The sequence below is a fragment of the Phyllostomus hastatus genome, unplaced genomic scaffold (genome assembly GCF_019186645.2).
Source record: "Phyllostomus hastatus isolate PE091 unplaced genomic scaffold, TTU_PhHast_1.1 phas_scaffold_93, whole genome shotgun sequence".
Lineage (NCBI taxonomy): Eukaryota > Metazoa > Chordata > Mammalia > Chiroptera > Phyllostomidae > Phyllostomus > Phyllostomus hastatus.
Genome location: NW_025334042.1, coordinates 4,819,671 through 4,845,640, shown reverse-complemented (window position 1 = coordinate 4,845,640; position 25,970 = coordinate 4,819,671). Strand labels below are relative to the sequence as shown.

The 25,970-nt window shown below is 41.1% G+C and overlaps 1 protein-coding gene across 4 annotated transcripts in view; it reads right to left on the bottom strand.

Moving 5' to 3' along the window:
• The window catches only part of PTPRR (protein tyrosine phosphatase receptor type R), a 242,339-nt gene that overhangs the window by 64,883 nt on the left and 151,486 nt on the right, over nucleotides 1-25,970 (bottom strand). For all 4 annotated transcript variants that reach the window (XM_045829311.1, XM_045829312.1, XM_045829313.1 and 1 more), the window contains one exon: nucleotides 24,343-24,605. In XM_045829311.1, the coding sequence (XP_045685267.1) occupies nucleotides 24,343-24,605 (263 nt within the window). The remainder of the gene's footprint in view (nucleotides 1-24,342; nucleotides 24,606-25,970) is intronic.

Here is a 25,970-nt window from a genome sequence, read left to right as displayed (position 1 = left end):
TTTTTGACAAGAACTCTTGCGCTAAGCTTTAAGTAATCAGTATCTGGTTAGGACAGGAATCACCCAGTATCCTGTGGAGGAAAACAGCTGACATGGGGGCCATTTCAGCTTTCCCTCTTATAATCATGCTTTCTAATGTACTGCCAATTCACTCCTGGGCTGCCCTCGATAAGGCCTTTACCATTACGGGAACTCAGCGTTCATGAATGCAAGCTTTGCCAGGCTCCCCACCCCCATCTTTCCCTGCCGATCATTTATGAAGCGAAATTGTGCGTGATCACAGAAAGCCCTTTCTATTGCAATTCCTAATGAATCTTATAAAACTCCCTGACTAAATTGTATTATTATTTTCTTAGGAAAACAAAATTTTTTTTTAGGAAGAAAATTGCAAAGGCTTAAACACCCAAATTTGATTGCTTCTAGATAACATAACTCTTTATCATTGCTAACAAAGAAGAAATAAAAAGCCCTTCTGACTGACATCAAATGAGAACTTTCCAAAGAACCTTGACACCCTATATGGGAAACTGGGCTGAATGCATTTGCTGTCTGCAACAAGTAACAGTGCCCCCCGCCGGGCGTGCCTTCCACTGCTGATGAGCGGCCTCTAGGAGGGGAGGCTCCGGCAACCCCGTCAGTCGTTTTTAGGATCCTTACCTGGATTTTTCCCTATTTATTTGATTTGGCTTTAAATTTTAAAATGTCAACAAATATCTCCAACAGGATATTTGAGGACGTATAAGTCCTTTGAACAAAAAAGCAAAGCCCAACCTTCGGTTGACCCTGAATTTTCTTGCCCTGTTAGTGGCGCACTGGTGCCATCTAGAGGTGGAAGGAGGCACCACAGGCTCTTCTTCAAGTGGGATAGGTTTTCGAGGGTTAGGTTGAACAAATTATTTTAAAATACTTCTATTTCTCCACTAACAAAATTGAATCCAGTTGGACTATGAATATAGAAAAGGCTAACCAGAAGAATTACGTGGTGCCTTGGACATCAGGAGAGGCAGGAAATAAGGAAAAAGTATGAGATTTGGTGGCACACAGACCTGAGCTCATCTCTGCAGTCTACTGGCTCTCTGACATTAACTTCACTGTCTGTGCCTCAGTTGTCTCATGATTAAAGCTGAGATTTTAAAATCTGACTTCCTGAGGTGTTTATGAGGAGGCATACAGCAGCTGTTCAACAGACGATAGGTATTCACAGGGACATGTCAATGCTTTTGTAGTTTCTTCCTCTCCATGTAGAAGAATGGTTATTCTGGGACATTTTTCTTCGTGGTAGTGACTAGACCTTGGGATGTTATCCAATATTTAAATATGTCCAATAAATAATATTCCTTGCCCTTTATCATTGCCCCAATATGTTTTCCTATCCTGGTTCAGATTAAAGCTTAGATTTGGTTTGTCATTGGATAGGGTTTGCATCTATGGAGACATAACAGCAACACTTCCTATTCTAAGCATGCCAGGAGAGCTTTAGTTATTTAAAATGCATGTGTTGTACAAACAAGATCATCCAGAAAAACACACTTGCCACATGCCTCTGAAAGAAATGCATTGTAGACAATCTCCCATTGTTATCTCTATGCCTCCATGCCCTACAGAAGCTCTTATGTACACTCTGCCACACATCCCAAAGCTCTCAGCTTCCTGGGTTGGAAATGATGCTAAAGAACCAAAAGAACACACTTGATTATAGTCATTCAGTAAACAAGGCAGGTGGTCAAACTGCTGTCGAGGAGCAGACACTCATCTACCTGTCCTGGCTAGCACCTGGAGGCGGGCAACTACTGCTACTGCAATAACAACTGGCAGCCATGTGCCCTGGGGACCACAGCATAGACTGTCATGCAAACCAAAAGGAGAACTGAAATGAGGGTGAAGAGAGGAGAATATTAAGTTTGGCTCTGCCAAACCATCTTAGGTTTGCCAAAGTAGTCTGCTTGGGTTTACTACCAGACTTCTTTTATTTAAAAAAATATTTTATTTTTTTATTTTCAGAGAGGGGGAAGTGAGGGAGAAGGTGAGGGAGAGAAACATTAATGTGTGAGAGAAAAGCAGTTGGTTGTTTCTGGCATGCCCCCAACTGGGGACCTGGCCTGCAACCTATAAGCATGTGTCCTGGCTGGAACTCAAACCAGTGACCTTTCAGTTCACAGGCCAGAGCTCAATCCACTGAATGACACCAGCCAGGGCTACTACCAGACTTCTTATAGGGCCTAGGCAAATACCTAGTCTGTATGACTGCTTAAAAACATTTAGCGTTGTGGGCTTTTCTGCTGCTTGGCTATCGGTAAAGCCAGGATTATGGCTCTGCATAATGTTTTGGATTCAAAACACTACCAACTTTTTTCTAGCATTTCATGTTGATTTCACATACCTAGGTTCTCCATGGAAGGTTATGTTAGTGACCAAATTAAACAAGTGGGTCCCAATCCTCCTTGCTAACATATCCAGGAAAGGAATCTGTGGGCAGGTGGCTGGGTGACCCAGGAACTGATCGGGTCAGCAAGGGCAACAAACTCAAGGAGGGTGCTCACTGAGTCTGTGGTGGCTGTGGCCTGAGACCCCCCCCAGTTTCAAATATATCCAAATTTTGGCATGGACAATATTGAGAAAGGACAAACTAGCAGTTTGTTCTCTTCTCAAAATAAAGGCAACATGGATGAATAAATGGCTAAGCACTCCTCTACCCTTTGGGAAATTTGCCCTAGTTATGGACCTGCCATGGACGCTTCCTCTCCACCCACTTCTTTCCTGCTTTCCTACCACCAAACCCAGGGTACTTTCAGGCCTGGTGCCTAAGACTTGCAAATGCCTCGGTGAATAAGAATGCTTTTCCTGTGCAAGAACACGGGACATTTTAGAAACAGGAAAGGCCTATCCGGTCCAACATACCTGCCCTTTTTAGGTTTATCTTAATCTCACCTTCCTGCATTGTTACCTTCCTTCATCTTCTTATACATAAAAACAAAAATAAAAACAAAAACATTTCTTGTCTATTTTTCATGATGTCTGCTATCAATCACTAGGCCTGATAAAATCAGACATACATTTTAGTCCCACTGCCTTTAAAACTAATGATTTCTGAAAACAGTTCACAAGGCTAGTAGACAGTTTGTAATTTTTCTTTTTATAGAAGCCATAAACCCTGAAAGGTGAGGCTCCCAAGAAGCTTGGCTTCAAGGGGTAAGGAGGTCATCCGGCTTACTTTGGTGCTTAGCTCTTAATTATGAGTGATCTTATTTGTCGTGTTCTGGGTATCAACACTCGCTTTCAGAGTGTGCAGTGATAAAGGATACATTTATGTGGAATGAGACTTACTATGAAGAAAATGTGCAGGTGGCTAAAGATTAATCACAAACAGAGAGACCTGTTAAAAAGATTAACTTCTCCCAGCACTTCCTAGACCCCTGTTACACATTTCATATCTGGAATTTACAATCCGGTGAGGTAAACCACTCACCATCGTAAAAAGGGTGAAATCTTTCATGGACAGATGTTTCATTGCTTGAGAAAATTCACATTTTCAATATAAAAGTCAAAAGGTGGGCCTCCACTGCAAGTCCTCACAAAGGACTCAGGACAGCATTTCTATGTAGTGTCTACAGTTTCACTGAATTTTTACTTTTTAACTATGCAGGTCAACAAATCACTAAGAAGACACCCAAACTGTCTGCCAGATGTCGACTGCTGATTAATTTGTCTTAAGTTCAGCCAAAAGGGAAGAAAATAAGATGGGTGGAGCATGAGCAGCAAGCACAATCAGCATCTGACCAACCAGGGCTTCCTGTCACCTTGGGAACAAAATTGATTGGCACCAGTTTCCTGTGTACAAGTTGAAAACCAGTAGCAACTGCAGTAACAAGAATAAACTACAGATAAGAGACTTGGAAATTAAATCAAGTCATATCACCAAAACTTCAGCTTGAAAGCCTAGCAGAAAAGTCCTGAGATAACTTTTAAAGGCATTCTTCATCCATTTTAAGTTATTTTAAATTTAAAGTGTATTTACTTCTAATTTTGCCATTTCTGGCACTCTAAAGTCATTACAAAGGACACAAGAATTCAAACTTACATTAGGGGTCATATATTTTTGCCCCAGATTTCATGTTTTTCATCATTCCGAAGATAAACATTTATTAAGACGTTGGAGTGATTTTTGTTTCAGTTTTTACACCATCTATAATCATAGCTTTCTAGAGGCAGAGGAAAGCTTTTGTATGAGGGACAGCCACAACTATGCATGCAGATTAAATATTACTCCCATGAATTGTAACCTAAACTTTCCAAATATGGAATTACAAAAGACAAGACAGAACCAAAATAGAACCGAAGCATCAGCAACATTTACCTTTCTGTTATTGTTTATTTTTAAGTTTTTGTCTCACCCCCTTCACTGCGTTAAGCAGCGTTCTCAGCGCAGGGGTGTGTGTTTGGTGCAGCACAACTCTGCTTTCGGTGTGCGTCCTGAGATCTTATTTCTTATTGTTTCGTTCAGTCAGAAATACTTATGAACTATAGAAATGTGTGGATGTGCACCTATACACTGAGGATTATGACAAATTATGCAGCATGGTTAATTTTCCATTTATTTTTTAAGAACTCACAGAGACCCTAATGAGCTAGACAAGCACATAAAGGAATAGGAATGGTTGAAAAATAATAAAATAGGGAGCAAAAACATTTGCAAAATATACTATCTTTGAAAGTTGAAAATTGTAAATGACATTTTTATTTATGAGATTTTTAAAAAGTTATTTCTTTTTTTAAACTTTTTAAAAAAGATTTTATTTATTTATTTTTTAGAGAGGGAGGGAAGGGAGGGAGGGAGGGAGAGAGAGAGAGAGGGAGAGAGAGAGAGAGAGAGAGAGAGAGAGAGAGAGAGAGAGAGAGAGAGACATCAATGTGTGGTTGCTGGGGGTCATGGCCTGCAACCCAGGCATGTACCCTGACTGGGAATCGAACCTGCGACACTTTGATTCGCAGCCCGCACTCAATCCACTGAGCTACGCCAGCCAGGGCTGAAAAAGTTATTTCTTATTCTATTCTTCTAATTTCAGAATCACTCTCAAAATTTACTCATTCATTATATAAGTATATATAAATTGCAAAACATTCCTCATACTGTATTTTAGAATTCACGTTACTTCTGCTGTTACTACCAGTGAGGTGGTTAAGAGTAGATTATGAAGCCAGACCAGGGTTCAAATTCAGGTTCTGCCCCTTACAACTGCATGATCTTGGGAAAGTTACTTAACCTGAATGTCCATCAGTTTTCTCTTCTGTAAAATGGGGATACAATTAGCACACTTACTTCACTGTGAGGATTAATGGAGATTTTACACATAAAACAGAATAGTCCTTGGCACATAATAAATGCTACACAGCTGGCATATTAATACCATTACTGTGACTGCTGCTTTCTTTGCTGTGAAGACACTTTCAGTTTAGCTGCCACGACTGCAGTTTTTTTTACAGTTGTGTCTATGTGGTTGTGAATTCTCTCGCTATTGCTGTGTCTGACTTACCAGGGGTAGCTCCTCCTGCTACTGCTGCTATTGGAACCACTGTTGGTGCCTGTCCCTGCTGTTGCTACCACCACCGCCACTGTCATCAGCCATTGCTATGGGCACAGTGTGTGAGTGTGTGTGGGTGAGTGTGTGTAGTCCAGGGGGACACACACAACAGGTTAACGGTGGTTATCACTGATGCTGGAAGTGACTATGAAATGATTTCTGTATTTTTGTTTTGGTTTAAATATGCTTTCAAAATTTCTGCAATAAGAACTTATTATTATTCAGAATGGCCATAATTACAAATCAACAAACAACAAGTGCTGGTGAGGTTGTAGAGGAAAGGGAACCCTAGTGCACTGTTGGTGGGAATGTAGACTAGTGCAGCCGCTGTGGAAAACTGTATGGAATTTCCTCAAAGAACTAAAAATGGAGCTGCCTTTTGATCCAGCAATTCCACTGCTGGGGTTATGCTCGAACATTGCTGAAACACCAATTCAAAAGAACCTATGTATCCCAATGTTAATAGCAGCACAATTTACAATAGCCAAGTGCTGGAAACAGCCTAAGTGCCCATCAGTAAATGAATGGATCAAAAAACTGTGGTACATTTGCACAATGGAATACCACACAGCAGAAAGAAAGAAGGAGCTCCTACCCTTCCCAACAACACGGACGAACTGGAGAGCATTATGCTAAGTGAAATAAACTGGGCAGTGAAGGACAAATACCGTATGACCTCACTTGTAAGTGCAACCTAATCAACAAAACAAACAAGTGAGCCAAATAGAACCAGAGACATTGAAATAAAGAACAAACTGAGAATAACCAGAGGGAGGGGAAGGGGGATAAGGGAAAAAGAAGGGGAAGGGTCAAGCCAAGGAACATGAATAGAGGACTCAAGGAATGGACAATGGGAGGGATTAACTGTGGGAGTGGAGGGGATGGGGCAGGTGAGACCAATGGGGAAAATGACAGGACAAACATAACTGAAGAACAATAAGTAAAAAAAAAAAAAAGAAAAGAAAAAGAAAAAAAGAAATGCAGCTCAAGAGACATAAAATGCTATGACAACTAAACATAAATCTTGTTTGTTAGCAGTTGGACAGCTTATTAAAGCAACACTGACTCATGAAAGACCATGGAACAGCTTTAGAGATGATCCAGAAGATGGTTAAAGGACTTACAGTGAAGGCTGACACTGAGAGGTAGATAAAGCTGGAACTGTACACCCGGATGAGGAATAGACCAAAAGTCGTTTCAGCTAGTCTTTAAATCTGCGGAGGGTTCTCCACAGTGAGTGGGGCCAGTTGTTTGGAACTCAGATGGCATAGAACAAGGTAAAATGGGTTTATACTAGATTAGGAGGTACCTAGTTTTTGTTTGGAGTAATTTCTTATAAGCAATGAAGTTAAGTTATTAAATAAATTTCTTTGTCTGGGAAAAAGAATGTATTATTGTTTGTATAGTTCATTAAAATTTTTTAAAAATTAATAAAGGCTGGAAAACCTTGAGGCCTCATGCTAACCATGTTCCGTGCTGCCTCGTGGCCTGTGCCACCTTCCTGAAAAACGAAGGGCACTGAAGGTGTGGCTGGCCAGGACACCAAAGGGTTCTTCTACATCACCCTGTTCAACTATGAAGAGACGGGGCAGAAAGACATAATTTATTTGCCATCTAACTCTGTACTAAGATCACATAAGGCATTGAATTATGGGTTTATTTTGTTGTTATTTTTATCCAATGTCAAAACTTTTCTTATTTATCTTTATGTTTAAGAAATACTTTTGATGAGAGGAGAGATATTTTGTATATTTTAGTCAAAGTGTTCCCAGGAGAATGCCCTTGGGTTGGCCCATAGCTCAGTTTTGAACAATTACCCTGACATTATCCTGAAAACAATCCCTGCAAGTTCTACTAAGAATAAATAAAGCACAATGGAGTAAAATTATCCACCAAATCTAGGAAAAGCAGTTATATTTTAGTCAGGAAATCTAAGGCCTTTCTTCCTAATGTATTATGTTCTTGTGTTTCTGTCATCAAAGGACATAGAATGTGGAAAAAATTCAAATTCCCCAGTTACTGATTTGGGGGCTGAATACTGGGAAAAATGTACCCATAGTTCTTGGGTGAGGTTATATACACTGACAATGTCCTTGCAATGCAAACGGTTTTAGCAGAACAGAGAAAATGAGGGAAGATAATGAAAAGTATTCAGAATAAGGGGATTATTTTTTAGAATATCAACAAAGCAACCCCCTAACCTATTTATTGTTTCCCCTAACAACTGTTCTGAAACTTTAAATGTTAAACAGTTAAATATCTAACTCTATGAGGAAGATGAGGAAAGGATGACTTTATTTCTAGACAATTTATTAAGTTCTAGAATACATGGATTCACCCTTCAAGGGCTCCAGCATTGCCCTGGGTGAAGGCAAACTCAGTGTGTTGGTCTCTTTTTGCCAACAGAGGGATTTCTGGTGCTTTTCTAAGCCTTTCTAGGAAAATCAGAGTCAAGTATATTGTTTTTTATGTAGACTCACATCATACATGGTCATGATGACAGGTGATTTTTCAATATAACTTTGTAGGAGATTGTTCAGGAGACCCAAACTATAAGCCAGTACGAAATGATGCTTCTTCTTTTTAAAAGTCTGCTTAAGATTTTTGCTTAATATATTTTAGTCAACTTAATTCAAGAAAATTTCATCAAAAATCCAATTCAATGCAACAGATATGTATCATGTGCCTCCTGCAAACAGTACATTTTAAGGACAAAAATCAGCTTCAAATTTGGGTAGAAATTTAAGGCCCTGGAGATGCATGTCCAATAGTTGACAGCTTGGGGTCTGGAGCCAGACCACCTGCATTCTTCCTGGGCTCCCATAGCCAGCCTGGCGACCTTGCACCTGTGACATGACCCATTGGGGCCATGGCCTTACTCTTCTGTAAAACTGGGATCATAATAGTGGGGTTGTTTGGCATGTTTTGAGTTACACATGTAAAATATTTGGAACAGTGCCTGGGATACATTTAGTGTCTGACAAATGCTAACTGTTATTACTATTGTGGGATAGTCTGCATGACAAAAACAGGGTTCATTCCTATTTATTTCCATTACTCCCTTTCTATTCTTTTCAAGATTTTGAAACACACAGGGAAGAGGTGGGAGATAAAGTGCAGGAGGGTAGAATGAGCTTTTGGTGGAAAGAATATGTATGTTAAAATTCCTATCAAGTATTTAAGATGTCACAATTTAATTGATGTATATTTGATTATATATGACTCTCCGAGTGCAGGAGACCATAAGACAAAATCTTGAAATGGTTTCATAAACTTGAAAGGACCCCATGTAGTCAGGAAGGATCCTAACTGGATAAAAGTGTGATCTAGGTCCTAGTCTTGATTCTGGCTCTCTCAGGAAGTTAAAACTCTCAGACGCATAGTGATTCAAAGGTCCTTCTAGCCAGAGGTTTTGCTGAACTAATGCTTTCTCTGGCAACATTAAAAAACTGTATTACTTTTAAAATGGAAAGACTTGAGTTATAATAGTAAGGTAAAATAAAACTTTTAAAATGGGTTATAAGGATGAAAGACTAGAATAATTAACTTCTAGGCATCAATGATACATATCAGAGGTAATCTGTAAAGAATTATAAAATAAAAAATATATAAACAAGTTTCTAAGGGAAGTTACCACCCTTGTACTGGGATCAGGATTTTTCTAAGTGGCCAATGACAAGTATATCTGAGAGTGAGCAACACCTTCTCTAGGAATTATTTTTGGATTTATGTGCTTTATAAACAGCGCTGACACACACTAAAGCTGCATCAGAGACACTGAGGCCACGATGGGGGTGGGGGGTTATGTTCTGGTCACTTCTCTGCACCAACACAGAGGAATCAGACTAAAAGAGTCTCATGAAAAATGCTTCCAAAAAGGGCAACGGACACGACTCGCACAAAACTGCCCAGCGTGAGACGCGGGAACTACAATGTACCGTGCCCTGCATTCCCTCTCGGGTCTCCGATTCCATGTGGACAGGTTTATCCTGAACAGTCTATCTGAGGAAACACTCACATTGATGGCCTTCAAACTGTTCAAAACTGGGGCTCTTGGTTAAGAGAGAAAAGGGAACATCTTTTGCAAGGCCAGTACGCAGAACAAGTGTCTGCAGAGCTGGGGTCATTGAGAAGCCTGAGAAGGACACAGGCACCACCAGCCTGTCTCTCCCCCAAGGCTCTGTGGGGCATAGTTAAAAACCACCAAATTAGATCAAAATGTGGGATAAGTTACAGCTAGCCACGAATCTAGCTATGATTTTAGGGTTAAATAACCCAGTCCCTAGAGGTGATTCCCACAGGTTTACAGTTCTTTGTAAATGAGTCAGTTAACTTTGTGCCACTTTCTGCATTAGTAAAACACTAAAGAGAGAATCTTCAAATATCTGTATCTTGTGATCCTAACACTTTCAGTAATATACCTGGTTCCAGGAACCCCATGTTTCATGAGAAGGTCAGAGCCGTTGTGGTAGGGTGAGGCCAAAAGTGAAACTGGCTTTGGACAATGACTGGAAAAGTGACCAGCCTTGCAGGCGATGGCTTGTTTCAGTTTCACAGCTCTGCTCGTACCAGGGCAGTGACCCCTGCTTTCACCCAAGGCTCTGCCGCTGGCCACGGAGTCCAAGGGCCGTCCCTGCAGCTGGGATTAAGGCCACCGAGACTGTGCTCCATTAGCAGGAGTCATTTAAATATAGTGATATAAGTATATAATAATTTAAGGATATTTGATCATACATAGGCATTTAGATACAGGTGTGTAAATATGTGCATTTCACTGTATATGTTTTAAAATATATGAATGTGTATATATCGATATATAGCTATCATATGTGCAGATCTATAGCTATAGCCATCTCCTCAACTCTGACTCTGCCTAGAGCTATTGAGACTAAATTTTTGGGTTTGACTGTAGAACATTTTTCTGTCTAGAAATTCTATCTAGATAGAGGAAAAAAAATCTACCTAGAAAGTGTCTATCTAGCAGAGTATCTGTAAATGTTAGAAAGTTTCCCTAGGGGAATGGAATGTGAAACCAGGCTGCGCAGCCACTGCTGTAAGGTTCCTCCCATCTGTAAAGTGCTGTATTTTTGCTTTTTCAAGAAGCCCCTAGTTCTAATATAGTAGCACCTACTCTGAGACCTCACCATGCCCACCACGCCCACTACCACCACCACCAAGTGGCAATGAGGGAAGGGTGTCACTTGGGATTTCTGTCATAGAGAGGCCTAGAGTTTCATTTTTAGGGCAAATTGCTGTTTCCGTGCACCCCCTACAGGTCATATATGGTAGGAATACTTAAATTAGAAATCAGACGTCCTTGGGTCACCACTTCTATTTGCTGAGCATGTCCTTCACTGCTTTCAAGGATTTTATGTTTCATAGGGTCGCTAATTACTCTAACAATCTCTGGGTGCACCTGCTTCCCAAATCTCTACCCACCAAGCTCTTGGACTCAGTCTACTCAAATAACAACATACATGAGATCTCCTTGCACACCCTGTACCTAGCACCCCCTGTACCTAGCACCTGCAGTGTTCTATGACTTCCTTCTTTGGTTCTCAACCACTCAACTGGAATTGCATTCACTTTACTCTGAACTGTCCAATACCTCAGCTTTTTCCTTTGTACAGCTTTTGGCCAGAATAAGAATTGTGTCTATTAGTTTGCTTTTTCTATTAATTTCTGTCCTCAGGACATTAAACACTTCGTGAATTATGTGGATGGGGTGGAAAATAAAGCATCTTTAAAGTTGAGATATACTTTAAAGGCTGGTTTTAAAAGGGAAGTAAATTGCCTTTTATAAAATAAGAATGGCAAATCAGGCTATTACTGCCCCAGCCGAGATTGTAAGGATCTGGACTGAGAAGGTGGACGCAAGCATCTTTCCTGTGCAAAAATGTCATGATAGTTTTAAAAATGTTAAATTTTGAAAAGGCACAATAGGAAAGTGAAGACAAAGATAAGGAGAATTGCCCCACAGAAGGCTCCACAGAATGTTCAAAGATGAAGAAACTTTGCCTGTCATGGAGAAATTCGCAATCTTGTTATCTGAGACCTCTGTCTAGATTTCTAAACCATTGTTTTACACATATGGAGTTGTTCAGCTGCATGCTTTGTCTTCATGCGTATTTGTTCTGTAATAACAGGTTCAGGATAGAATCTCTTTAATTTTACAAGATTTATGCATTGAACAACAGCAGACAGGCCATAGACCCAAAGTAACTCATTGGTCACACACAGTGGTTGGGTCATGGTGAGGTCTCGGTCTCCAAGAATGGAGTGGCAAGTGAGAAGTTTCCCCTGTCTTGGGGCTTTCTGGAATTGAATGGAAATTCCCGAGTTGAAATAGGTGAGAGGCTAACACTGATCAGTAAGGCTTACTTTGCATTATCTAGCTAATGTTTAAAGAACCCCCACTATATGTGTGGGACTAGGAAGTAAGAGAACAAAAATGAAAGAGCTCTTAGGTGATTCTTTGTGTGGGTATGAGAGAGAGAGAGAGAGAGATTGGTGAGAGACAGTATTTATGGGATCAGGGAGAGAAGGAGGGGTAGTGAAGGGTAGCTGATTTCTAAAGGTCTTTTTTATTTTAATCCTCACTTGAGGATATGCTCTTTGATTTTAGAGTGAGGGGAAGGGAGGAAGTGACTAAGGAAGAGAAACATTGATTGGTTGCCTCTCATATGCGCCCTAACCTGGACCAAGCTTGTGACATTTTGGTTTATGGGTGGACACTCCAACCAGCTGAGCCACAGGGTGAGCTCTTTGTTTTTTTGTGTGGATAGGGTGGGAAAAGGAAATTTAAGGAGGGAAGTACAGATTGGGAGATGCTGCCTTGAGCAAAGAGAAAGAGCTGAATGGGAAAAACAACAATGTGGAGTGTCCATCAGAGACTCATACGGCTAAGAAACCAAGGTTAAGGCGTACTCATGCCTTCAGGCTACAACAGGTTTTTGTCACACTTTTAACGTATTCACTCTCGTGGGTCTTTTGCCACTTATCATTTTTACTCACATTATTGATTAAAGTGGGTTTAAAATTCCAATTTGTTTCTTAGACTTCATAGGGATTCTATCAGGAGAAGACTATTCTGAAGAGGAATTCAGTAACCAAATACTAACTTTGGAGGCAAAATTCAGCGGCAAATAAAACATAACAGGTGTGAAAATAATCATTCAGGAGATCATACTCAGCGCAGGGGGATGAGGGCTGTGACGAGCTCCCCTTGGTGCCCGTGGTGCAGGGCGGCAGGGAATGCAACGGAGCGGCTCCGAGACTCCCTGCTGCTGGCCGAGGAGGCCAGGCAACCTGCCAACACGGAGCCTTCTGTCTGCAGGGCAGTGTGGAGGTGATGGAGACCTGTTTTTTCCTTTTAAGTATTTCTCTTCATAAAATTAACCTAATTTGAAGGACTTGTTCCTTTTTGCTTATTGATATTTAACAAATATCAATGGAACATGTAGCATGTGTCAGGCATTGTGGTATAGAGACCACAATGTCAGGAAATAAGGGTCAAACGGGAAAAGCAGGAAGTGGAGCCAGGAGGGACAAGTGGGCCTGGACAGGGGAGAGTTGTTGAGGCTTGTATTTAAATCTCTGGCTTTGAAAAAAAACATTGCTCCTAAAAAAAAGGATTTATATATTATACGACCTATTAGTCAATAATAATTGCATTTGATGATTGTCTTTAAAATTACTGTGGGTGAAATAAGAAATGAAAATGATTGGATGCTAAGCATTGTTAAAGCACATTATATTTGAAAGTGTTCACACCTATTTGTTATTTCTGAAGTTAGAGCCCTTTCATCACCACCCTGAGACCTTTTCCTAAAGTATCTGCCAAAAAGGATTATACCTCACCTGCCTTAAAGAATGATGAAGTCATTATGGATTTCTTTTTCTTTTACAAAACTAAGATCCTGCTTCCTTTTTCCTTTTCCCTAGATGAGACTAGCCGATAACTGCTTCGACGCACAGGTGTCCACTAGAGGACACTGTTTCCACACACTACAATCAGGACTGGATCTGAGAACACGGCCCTCCCCACCTTCTTCAAATGACACCCAGATAATCGTGAGGCATTTTGAAATGCAAATGACACTCTAACATTGATAATAGATTTACAGGTAAAACAAACAAACCAACCCATCTGTTGAAAATAAGAGTTTTGCTAAAGTCATCTGCTGTGGGTGATCTGTGATTTTCTATGTTTCCCTAGAGAGGTCATGTATTGCATAAATAGCTGGGAAAGTATGACGAGAACAGAGTGATGCCTCACATCATAGGGGAACCATGTTCAAGGAGCCCATGAAATCATAGTGGGACCCTGAGCTGTCATTTTATGATGTATTTCAAATAACTACAAAGGTAAGAGTCTCTGCCTGCAACGTAAAGTCTCCTGACACAGGAACTGAGGTTCAGTGCTGCTCTCTTTCAAAAAAGAAGCGAAGCATACTCTGGGAATTGTTCGTGCCTGCCCTGATTAAAATGCCTCAACAAAAAAGGCCATTTTGCCTAGTTCTGTCAACTTGTACATCAAGACCTGGAACGTGGTCCCTTAGCTAACACTTGAAATGTAATTTTAGAAAACATAGCATTTTGTGCTCTTATTGGTGAAACTCTTATTTGATCATGGGTGGAGCATCCAGCAAACATGACCCTCTAACATTATACCACAACAACCTCTTCTTTAGGGTCAGGACGAGGAGAACTTGATGGAAATGCCAACATTGTGCAGGTAGGGGAAGCAAGCATGATTGTTTGTAAAAACAGGTCACACCCTACAGGATGGCTACAAAAATCCAGGAAGGTAATTAATTGGGTTTTGTACCACATTGTGTAGTAGAAATGGAGACCACCTAGTAAAGCTGGAAGCCAGTGTCTGGGCTCAGGTTCAAGTTAATAGATGTTGAAGGATGGGCCTGCTGAGAAGCCCTTTCTGCCTGAATCTCCAGATGAGGCAGCCTGAGATGGGTGGTCTGGTGGGAGATATAGCAGGGCCCAATGGGACTCACTCCTATTGTCCCATTGGGGCTGTGAGTAAAGAAAAAGGAAGGTGGGGGTGAGGGAAAGGAGCCACTTCAGTGATTACTCTTACAGCCACTTCCAGGTCTACACTCTCGGGACTCAATCAGCCACAAAGGCTCAAGCACTTCAGCCTGCTTGGAGAGAAGCTAGGTCAGCACTTGCCAATAAGTGATGGACAATTTTACCTTCTTAAGGAAGAAGTCTACTACTCTAATTCCTTAAAAATGTATTTTGGCATTTGTTCTGCATTCCTTGGGTTATATCCACCGCCATTTCTTTCCTTTACCACTTTTACATTTCGTCGCCTTGTCATTAATTATGAGGCAGATTTCAAAATCTTTGCCTTCATTTTCTTAATCCCAGCATCATTGTTTTTAATAAAGAACCTTTAAAGTCTTTTCTAACCCTTCAAACTCCAACCTGCCTACAGGAAAAGGCAATTGTGTCCGTCCTACCAAGAAAGAGAGAAACAGCTTCATGGTCACCATGGGTAAGGGCTTGTGCGTGTTCCCAATGCCTCCCCAACTCTGAACATCCCCATGAAAGTATTCTGTAAGGATACAATCACAAAAAATGAGAGAAGTGTAGAAGTTTCATCATCTGCATCACCGAGGAAGAAGTAGAACACATTGGTTAGGTGTAGGCTTTGTAGCCAGACTGTCCCGACTTGAATATCCAACTGGGTCTTTATTCCTTTGTGATATCGAGCGTGCTATTTAATCTCTGTAAGTCTCTGTTACCTCACCTGCAAGAAGGGCATGAAAATAGTTCGTGCCTCAAGGGGTGTTGTGAAGAGTGTATGAGATAATATGTTAGCACAGTGATTGGTGTGTGGTAGGCTAGTGATCAACATGTAAGCTTTTTTAAAAAACTATCATTTTTAAAGAGAGGAGAAGGGAGGGAGAAAGAGAGGGAGAGAAACATTGATTGGTTGCCTCTCAAACGCCCCCAACTGGAGACCTGGCCCATAACCCAGACATATGCCCTGAGTGGGAATCAAACCACTTTGGGTTCATTGGCCAGTGCTCAGTCCACTGAGCCACACCAGCCAGGGGTCAGCGTGCTAGCCTGTATTATTTGTCTCTCTTCTTGCTGCAGGGGCAGCAGTTGGTGGAGGTGCATGAGCATGTGCCCTCCCATGCCCACTGTCCCCTACGCATGTAGTGTAATGAGCTCAGTTATAACTCACACGGTGCGAACAATCTGGAGCCCCCATGCCAAATTCCATGATAACAGTTTTTTTTAATTGAATTCACTGAGGTGGCATTGGTGAACAAAACCATACAGGTCTCAAGTATACAACTCAATAAAACCTCATCTGCACAATGCATCATTCGCTCACCACCTGAAGTCTCTCTCTGCTCTCACTTATCCTGCCTCTGCCCACTTGCACCTCCCCCGCCCCCTTTCCCTCCAGCAACCCCCACCAAGTCTACTGCACAAAACTAAATTTTACTTGATTTAGAATCTGAAAAATATCCCTAGAGCCAATCATGAGATTTGCTAAGAGTGTGGCACTGAAATACATCTACTTACTAAGTATGTTGATTTGTCATCTACTTATTTTCCACAGAATATAGGCTATCTATACTTCCCTCACCCCGCCCCCCCCACCCCCCTCCACATCATCCTTGTTAATAGTGCAGCCTCTGGAGCCAGGCTGCCTGGGTTCAAATTCTGCTTGTCACTCTTACACCCACCAGTAGCTGATCATCAGGTTACTGGGGCAGCAACTTCAACTCTCTGAGCAGCAGTTTCCTCACTGTGAGGAGGGGATAATCAGTCCTTTGTGAGGATTAAATGAGACCACACTTGTAAAGGGCCAACAATCTCACCGAACTTTTTGTTCGCTGTTTTTATTGATGCTAATTGGAGTTAAGCTCGGATTGACTTCTAAATGGCCGTTCGCTATCTATATGATCCCCACGCTGGCAGGCCGGGGAAATGAGTCACGGTTGACAGTGTCTGTTCAGTAGTGCCAGGTCAGAGGTGCCACGAGAACAAATGGTATTTATTTGCAGAAGGCTATGTGGTATGTGTATAACAGCCGGAAAGGATTGGGGGAAAGGTGAAGAGATTAAGAAGTTCGAATTGGTTGTTGCAGAACAGTCATAGAGATATAAAGTACAGCAGAGAGAATAGTCAATAACACTGTCACAACTACGTATGGGGCCAGAGGGATGTTTGAAATATCAGGGGGAACCACTTTGTAAAATACGTGATAGTCTAACCACTATGCTGTATGCCTGAAACTAATACATAATAGTATTATGTAAGCTGTAATTGAGAAAAACCCTTAGGTTTCAATCTAGCTCTGCTGTAACTAGTGCTGTAACCTTTGGCAAGTGTAGTAATGCAGTTGGTGCCCCACCCAGATCTGGTGCCCGTATCCTCCCCTGCCTCACTGCTGCTGCTGGGAGAATTGCCTGTGAATGGCACACAGCTGTCATCTCTTTAGAGAATCATGCCCCCCCGCCCTTGATGGGAATAGCCTGTCCAGAGAGGCCTAGGAAGTTAAGCCTCCCCCATCCCCAGGATGGCTTGAAATCAGTGGCTGACTGATGTGGGGCACAGAGGTCCAATCTGTTTGCCCCGAGGTTCAGGAGGTGCCCCTCACTCTCCAACTCTCCCTGTGTGATCAGCCTGTGGCCAGACATCAGCTGAAACCACCTCTGCACTTGGCTTCTCCTCTGTTCTGCTTCCCCTACTTTCCTTAGGGCTCTTCCTGAGGGTGTCCTCTCAACCAGTCACTTGGACAAGCATCCTTGTCTCAGGCTGTGCTCTCAGCCCCCCAAGGCCTAACAGAGAAGATTCTGGGTGTCAGTTTCACTTGACAGAAAAGGAGGGAGTTAGATCCATTCTCACTAATGGGCCTGTTTCATGAATACAGATTTTAATTTCCAGAGTATTTTCATATACTTCATACTAGATATTCAGTTATATCTACTCTATTCTTTCCTTAGGAGAGAAGGGGGGAAGTACAGAGAATAAGTAGCATAGATGGTAGGTAGAAAATAGACGGGGGCGGGGGGCAGTGGTAAGAATAGTATGGGAAATGTAGAAGCTAAAGAACTTATGACACACAGACATGAACTAAAGGGGGGGAATGTGGGTGGGAGAGGGTGTGCAGGGTGCAGAAGAATGAAGGGGGGTAATGGGACAACTGTCATAGCATAATCAATAAAATATATTTAAAAAAATCTCCCAAAGGGAGATCAGTTGAGGAACAAATAAGTATCTTCTAAGTTCAAATTTTTGAGCACTGAAATGTTCCTCTGCTAGTGGGCAGAGGGGGCAGAAGTCAGGACATTCCACCTTGCCTGGAGGAAATCACAGTGAACAAAGGATTTGAGTTTAGGTGTAGAATACTCAACATTTTCCTGGTGACTGAGGTTTCATTGCTTCCACCACTGCAGACATCTTTCTGGCTTCGATGGAAATCTCCCAGGCTCAGCCCCTAAGAAAACCTTTAAAATCACATGCCTGGGTGCTATATCATTGTTTGTACGGTATTAGTGATACCAAAATAAACCCTTCTATAATGCAGCTTAAGAAAAGTTAGAGAATGTCTATTTCTTAGGTATCAGAATTCCATGGGGCCTGGGAAGGCCTCACTGTGATAGAAAGATAGGGCCTCCATTGACGCCACATTCCTCTGGCCCACTAACTGATCCGTGAGGAAATCCTGAGGCAGGAGTGAGAGTGCCGCATTACAGGCCCACCCTTCCTCTCTGGCCGCTCATCTAACTGTCCTTGTTCACCTTTTACTTCTAATAGAAAATCAAATGAGGAAAATCAGGAAAATGGTATGACTCTACCTGTTTGCCTGCTGATTTCCTTTCCATAGAATTGCCTATTAACTGCATAGTAGCCTGAAGGGGAAATTTGCAGACACTCATGCTTAGAAGTTCTCTGCCTTCCCACTGTAGGAGACATATCATTCTAGGGTCTGAATGTGATCTCTGCCCACTGGGCATTTGGAACCTGGCTTGTATCATTTCCTTTCGAGTACAAGGTGGAACAAAAAAGAGGGAGGAGGAACTAACTATGGCCTCACGCTGGGCAGGGCACTTGGCATTGGCCATCTAGCATAACAGTCACAAGAGCTGTGCAAGGCTCATGCTATCCTCCTCATTACAGGAGAACCAATGGGCTCTGAGTTACACACAGTGCATTGGGAATTATCTCCCCAGTTCACGGACTCACCATGACTCATTCCTTAGATGGGGATAGATTTAATTTGATACTGAGAGCTGGTAAATAACATTAGATGGCCAATTTATAAACAGGATAAGAAAAACTATGTCATTGGACAATTTAAAAAACATTTATGATTTCAAATGACAGGTTCAACTATATCAATTCAGTAAAAAAAAGTTTCAACTTTCCTGAGCTCAAAAATGTAACTGACCTAGGAATGGGATCAGAGAGCAAAAACAAAAAGAATACTAGCCCTGACTGGAGTGGCTCAGTGGGTAGGGCGTCGTCTTGCAACTTGAAATGTGGCGGATTTGATTCCTGGTCAGGGCACACGCCTGAATTATGGGCCAGGTCCCCAGTGGGGCACATATAAGAGGCAACCAATTGATGTTTCTCTTGCACATCAGTGTTTCTCTCCCTTTCTTTCTCCCTCTCTATGCCTCTCTAAAATTAAATAAATATATGTTTTTAAAATACTAGATTTCTTTTTTCTTCTCTAAGGCATGATGTGCCATTTTATATTCATTGTTGATTTTATGGGGTGCTTTAAAAAAAGGTAAAACAGATATCCTCATACTTATTTGTAGGTTGGGAAAACTAAAGATTTAATTAACTTGTTCAATCACTTATTTAGTAAATAGCAGAAGTAATATTAGCACAGAGACTCAGCTCTGTAGTTTATCATTAGGTTATTTGTTCTTATGGAAGTTTCTTCAGAAATATATGAGATCCCAAGATGTAAAGGAACATGAATTAATTAATGAACTCCATCATATTTCCCAAGTGTTTGCTGTGCAGCAAGATTACAGGACCGTGGAAGGCACAGGAGTGTCTTGAGCCCACCCCTGTCCTTAAGATTCTCACAAGCTGATGAAGGGACCGGACAGACCACTCAAAAACCGGTTTCTGTCCCTTTCGGAATTAGTCTCTAACTAAGACAGCTGTCTGAGGAGTGGCGTGAAAGGGAATTCAGAGGTGTTAAAAATCATGGTGGGCACTGACAGGAGTGTGGTGATGGCTGAAGGTAAGTTTCGGGTTGAGGTTTGGAGACTGGAGATGGCTGGAAGGAGGAAGAAGAGGGCCCAGGTGAACAGAGACACACCTGTGGCCAGGAACACAGCATCCTGGGGAGAACAAGGAGGAAGGAATGGGAGGTCTGTTTTGCAGGAAGAGTGCCCAGCAGATTTGGAGAGAATGATCGGGGCCAGACAGTGCAGGACTTCTGGGGCCCAGCAAGGTGGTCTGTGCCTTACCTGGCAGGCAAAAGGGAGCTGAGAGGATTTTACACAGCAAAGTAACAATGCCAGTTTTGTTATGGCAGGGTAAACCAGGAGGGGGTGAGGCATGAATTGAGGGAGAGAAGAGAAATAGATCAGGCAGGTAAGATGAAATAAAATATGAGAAATATAAAACACACTCATCCCGATATCCTTTTATAATCATAAGATACAACATTTCAAATATGAAATAATATCTTGCTCCCAGGGTAATGGTTACAAAATGAGAGAATCAATAGTGAGAGAAATCCAAGGAGCAAGCATCAATATAATTTGGTGACTAGCTGGAAATAGGAGGAAAATAAATGAAGAAACTGCTGTCTCTTGCCTTATGATTCTTTAGTCTTCATAATTTTCAGGATATATACTTTGTACTTGTTAAACATATACATTTTAATTCTATATTTTATTTATTTTTAACTTAAAATTATATTTTATTATTAGTAATGCTAGAGTAATAGACTCTTCCTAGCAGGGATGAGAGATTTATATGGCATGACCACAAAGATTTTGAGACAAGTGACTCATAATGTAGCCTTTATGGTCTCATGGTGATTTTAAAGAAGCCAAATTTTCATGTAACGAACAAGGATTAACATTTTACACCAGGATCGGGATGGAGGGCTATAAAACACAAATCTATTTTAAAGGTACAGAGCACATATTGAGTTTTAAGGCTTGAAACCCCAAGAAAAGTTTTCTGACTTCATGGAACATTGTACATACTTCAATATTTTATCATTCTTAAAACTCATCACTGCATAATCGTGGCAGGAAATTGTGGTAGAAAAATGGGGTGAGGATAGATGAGGAAGGGATGATGGAATAAGCAAAGTGCTTCCCTACTACTATGGGAAGGTGACCTGGGAATTATTCATTATTCATTCATTCATTCATTCATTCATTCAAGCATTTATTTCCAGGATCTCTTGCTCTTCAGAAATTATGATCTATATGTAAGAGACAAAGAGATAATTAAATCATGTATGTGCCCTCAAGAAGCTTAGAGTCTAGGGAGTAAGGCATTAGTAAATGAAAATTTTACCTACACCTGGGAAGTCTTAAATACTTAATGCCATAATGCGCATGGCATTATGGGGCCAGAGAAGAAGAGAACAGAGGAGAGACAGCTGAGTCAGCATCAGCAAGGTGGACTAGAGAAAGAGGGGGAAGGGGATGGAGGAAGCTTGGAATGGCTTCTAAGAGAAAGCAGTGCTTGAATTTCACTCTCATAGTGTTGTCCTATTCCTCACTCCATGCCTCACCTTTCCACCTCTTCTCTCCTCGCTGGACAGTCCAGCCACAGCCACTTCTTCTCTTACCACCTCTGATATGAATGATTTCTCAACGAGTACCCCCAGCTCAATCTACATCTTTGGTGAAACTCAGAAGTTAAGGGGAGAAAGGAGTCTGTGTGGGAGCCTAAAGGCAGCCACCCAGGTACCAAAAAACAGTGTCTTGGAGGGCAAAGGAAGAGAGAGCACTAATGCCTCTTCAAAACACAAGTAGGCATTAGTGCTAGATGTGAAAATGAAATGTACTTTGTTAGTCCGCTGACAAACTTGGCAAAGATATGCGGGAGACATATCGAGGATGGAAGTTTGAAGAAGGCCAATAAGGCAGCCAATATACTCTGCTCATATAAGACACATCCAGAAAAGGAAGGAAAGCAAGAACCAGAGGAGAAATTGGGTCAGGGGAGTTTCTTTGATAAGAAAGAAAACCTGTTTCTATGCTGAGGGGTAGCTTTAGCAAAGAGGGCACAGTTGAAAACAGAGGAGGAAAATTGAGGGAGTGGTTATGATGACTGGGAGGGAATGACCGGGAGCCTCTGTGGACAGAAGAGCATCTTCCTGCTTGAGGTGGGAAGCAGATGGGAGGTGACGGGTGGGGATGTAGGAACGTTTGTAGGTCGAGGGCAGGGGATCCATTTGATTACTGATTACACACCTGTTCTCTCAAGTCCCTTGCGTGGACCACAAAGATGAGTAAGACACCATGCTGGCTCTCATTTATCAACCATCCACTGTTTAAATGAATAAATGCATATGTATCTTTATGCTCCGTGAAATTCAAACATGCCCAGCCATGGCCAAAAAGGGCAGCATGCTGGGAATACATCCTCCCTGGAGGATTCAATCACTGACCTTGCTTAGAATTGCTGGTCCATGATGATAATAAAAATTAGTCTGACCTTTAGTCAGGTCTATTATCCTCTTCAAATCATCTATAGAAAATGACCCCCTTCTTATTGTCTGCACCTGAGCAGGTCTTTTCTGCCGCCTTGCCCTTGGGGCACCACTGATGCTCAGATGCCTGTTTCAAGGTTTCTCTTGGAAGAAAACATAAATTCACAAAACTAATTTGGGTGACAAGAGTCAGAGAACCCGAAGGAAGTGAAGAGGCCAGGTCTAACACCTTCATGTTACAGAAGAAGAAAGTGGGGCACAGATAGGTGAAGGGTTCACGAAGCCAGTCAATCCAGAAATGGCAGAGCTGGGTCTCAAAACCAGGTCTCCTGCATCCTGGTTAGCTTCTGGGAAAAGGTCTGTCTTGTCAGCCTTTCCATACTACAGCTCAGGTGGCAATTTACTGGTACCTGGATCCACCAGGAGAGCATCAAATATTTGGTGGGAAGAGTACTTAGAATGACTTGATTGCTTTCCATTTTCCTTTAAGGACTTTGGAGCTCACCCCACTGGATGCCTTTCTTTTCAATTCATTCATTGTTCTTCGACAATATGAGGGGGGACCCCCAGCATGGAATTTATTTATAAAAAATTGTGTATTTATTCTTACATGTTCAAATTTCAGTTACCTTCAAAGTACTCCCCATTTGTTGCAATATACCTATCAAGACATTTTTTGCCACTGCTCAAAATAGTTTTTGAACTCATTGATTTTGATACCTCTTAGTGCTTCTACTGTTTTTCTTTTTACCTTTTCTACAATGGCAAAATGTTTCCCTTTGAGGACGTTTTCCATCTGGGGAAAGCAAAAAAGTCACTCGGGGCAAGATCCGGTGAATAGGGAGGGTAGAGCATGGAGGTCATACCGTTTTTGGTTATAACTGCTGAACACTCAGCATGGTGTAGGTAAGTGTGCTCATAAATCACCCATCATGAAATGAGAAAACACGCTGAAACAGTCTTAAAAAAATTTGCTGAAGCCAAATGCAGCCTCTCACAACAATGGCAGCTGGTACACCTATACAGATGGGTTCCTAGAACATTCACCTAGTGGCAGAAGTCTGTACTACAAGGCGCCTGCTCTCCAGAAGAGAATTCTGGTTTTTTTTTGAGTCCCCCCTAGTACTTTCAAAGAAATTTGAATGACCAACTTGGTCTTCTGCTGTCCTTAAAGCCACAAACTATATTTTCTAAAGGCATGTGGTGTGTGTGTGTGTGTGTGTGTGTGTGTGTGTGTGTGTGTGTGATGGAAAATATAATCAAATTTATATGCGTGATCTACAAACCTAAGGCAGCAAAAAGGAGGGTAAGAGAAAATGGAGATGTAGTAAAATAAGGAAAAAATGAACCTGTGAGTGTATCTTGAAAATTGTTAGTTCCTTCACTACTCCAACATGCAATGTTGAATATAATATAAATCATATTTTAAATATAATCATGAACCTTCTTATTTAAAAAAAATGCCATGTGAACGCTTTCCTTAAAATTTTGGGGAAACAAAACATTAGCCCCTCATTTATGAATTTTGCATACTCTAGCTTCATACATTGGATTTGTTTTAAATGACAATGTATAAGAACATCACCAAGGCAGGTAAGGCAACACAGAGAATGTTATGAATCTTGACATAGCATTTGTCAAGGAAGCAGAGGGAAAACTATATCAAGTTAATAGGTGGTGTCAACTCCTTCTGTCTCACTCCATACCAAGTGGCTTTGGTGGGAAATGCCTGAAGTTCATTTCCAGTTCTATCTACCAGAGTTCTGGTGACAATTAAACAGGATAGGTCAGCAGCCCTCAACAAGCACTCAGTACATGATGATAGAAGCTGCCCTGTTGTTGAAAATGAGCTCGGCTTGGGTCTATACCAGTCTAACAAAATCAAATGTAACTAAAAGCTTTTGTGTAACACAGCTGCATTCTTGGGGAGACGAGAAAAACTCTTTCTGGTGTCCATTGGGGAGTGAGCAATTTCTAGTTACTCTCCAATCATTTCTAGTTCTATCCTTTTTAGTTGATGAATACTCTAAAAAAAAGTCAACATGTGGGGGATACAGAAAAAGCTCTTACCTCTCTTGAAGTCCTATGGGTTTCATTTTGAAAGGAGAAGGGCAGACAGAGGTGGTAGCTTTGATCTCGGGAGCGTATCGACCTTGAGGGTCCACGACCACACTCAGCACCTTCGGCGCCTGCTCGGGCTGGACCATGCTGTTGACCGTCTTTGCTTCAGACTGGGCTGGCTGTAAGGCTAGGGGTGATAGGTGGATCTCTTGATTTTTCTCTTTATCTTGTCTCAGAGAAAGCTGAAACTTTTCTTTTAATCTGTAAAGAATCTATAGAAAGACATAAGGGCTCCTGTCACGTTTTTTCACACTCAGCAAGAAAGTATGATCTCTTCCACCCCAACTTAGAAAGCAAGCCAGAGTAAAGGTTTAATGATGATAACGCAAGTAAGCAAAGACTTCTAGATGGGTTCTTAGTTTTGTGGTATTGAGATTTTTCTCAAAAGGATATACTTGGTATTTTTAGATATGTGTACAAACACATTAAATATTCATGTACATGAATTTATTTCCCAAATATTATTAAAAGCAAATTTGGCTAATTTTATAAAAATGCCAGATGTCAGTTTGAGCACATGTAAGCTTTTCATTAAAATGAATGAAAGGAAAGGTTTATGGAAGGAATATCCATGCAATGTGGGCTTATGACATTACGGAAACAGAGATCAGATTTGCTTCCAGTACAAGTGTAAGAGGAAAGTCCTGCAAACCATTAATGAAATAATAGTTGTGCTAAAAACTGTAATTTCTGATATTGGTTAATACCTGTGTTAGTCTTATATTATCTTGAGTATGTAGTAAATACTTAAAATAATTAAATTTAAGGCATTTATCAAAAAATAATTTGGACAACCAGAATATTTTTTCTTACCCTTCCCCCCTTTTAATTTTTAATGCACATAGAAAAATAAAGTATCACTTTCCTCCATTCTAAGAGCTGTTTCTAGAATGGCTAATATAGTTCAGAAATGGTAGGATCTTCACTTTTAAACTCTTAAGACAATCAGACCGACTTTGCTGAGATAATCCAAGGGACCGTACTGTGAGGTGAGCCAAGTTTGTCATTCCTGTCCTTAGGCTTCCTTTTTCTCTAGGTTCTTTTCTTTTTAAAATTTATTTATTTTTTATTTAAATTAAATTGTTTCCAGTTTTACTGAGATATAATAGATATACAACATTGTTTAAGTTTAAGGTGTACAACATAACAATTTAATATTGTTTCTCTTGTCTTGATGCTGACTCTACTCCAGTTCCTGCAGAAACTAAGTGTCCAGGTGTTTCTTCAGGTCTGTTCAAGGAAGTGCCTTGATGGGTTAATTCCCACGAAGAGCTGACTTAACCCATTATCTGCAATTATAGCACTGACGGACTCTGCATCCTGCTGACTCTCCTGTTTAATTTCTGGAATCCATTAGCTAAATGAGTGCTATTTCAGAGGATAAGGCTTTTCTGCCACTTTTCGATCACATTTACTCCAACAAGTCATGAGGCTAATTCTCTCTTTCCTTTTCTTTCAAAGTTTCTTTAAATTCTAGTAACTTGTATATTGGAAAGGCACAAAGTCTAAATATATTTTTTTTTCTTGTTAAAGGAAGAATAGAAAAAAAGAGAAAGTTACGAATTCACCTAAAATTG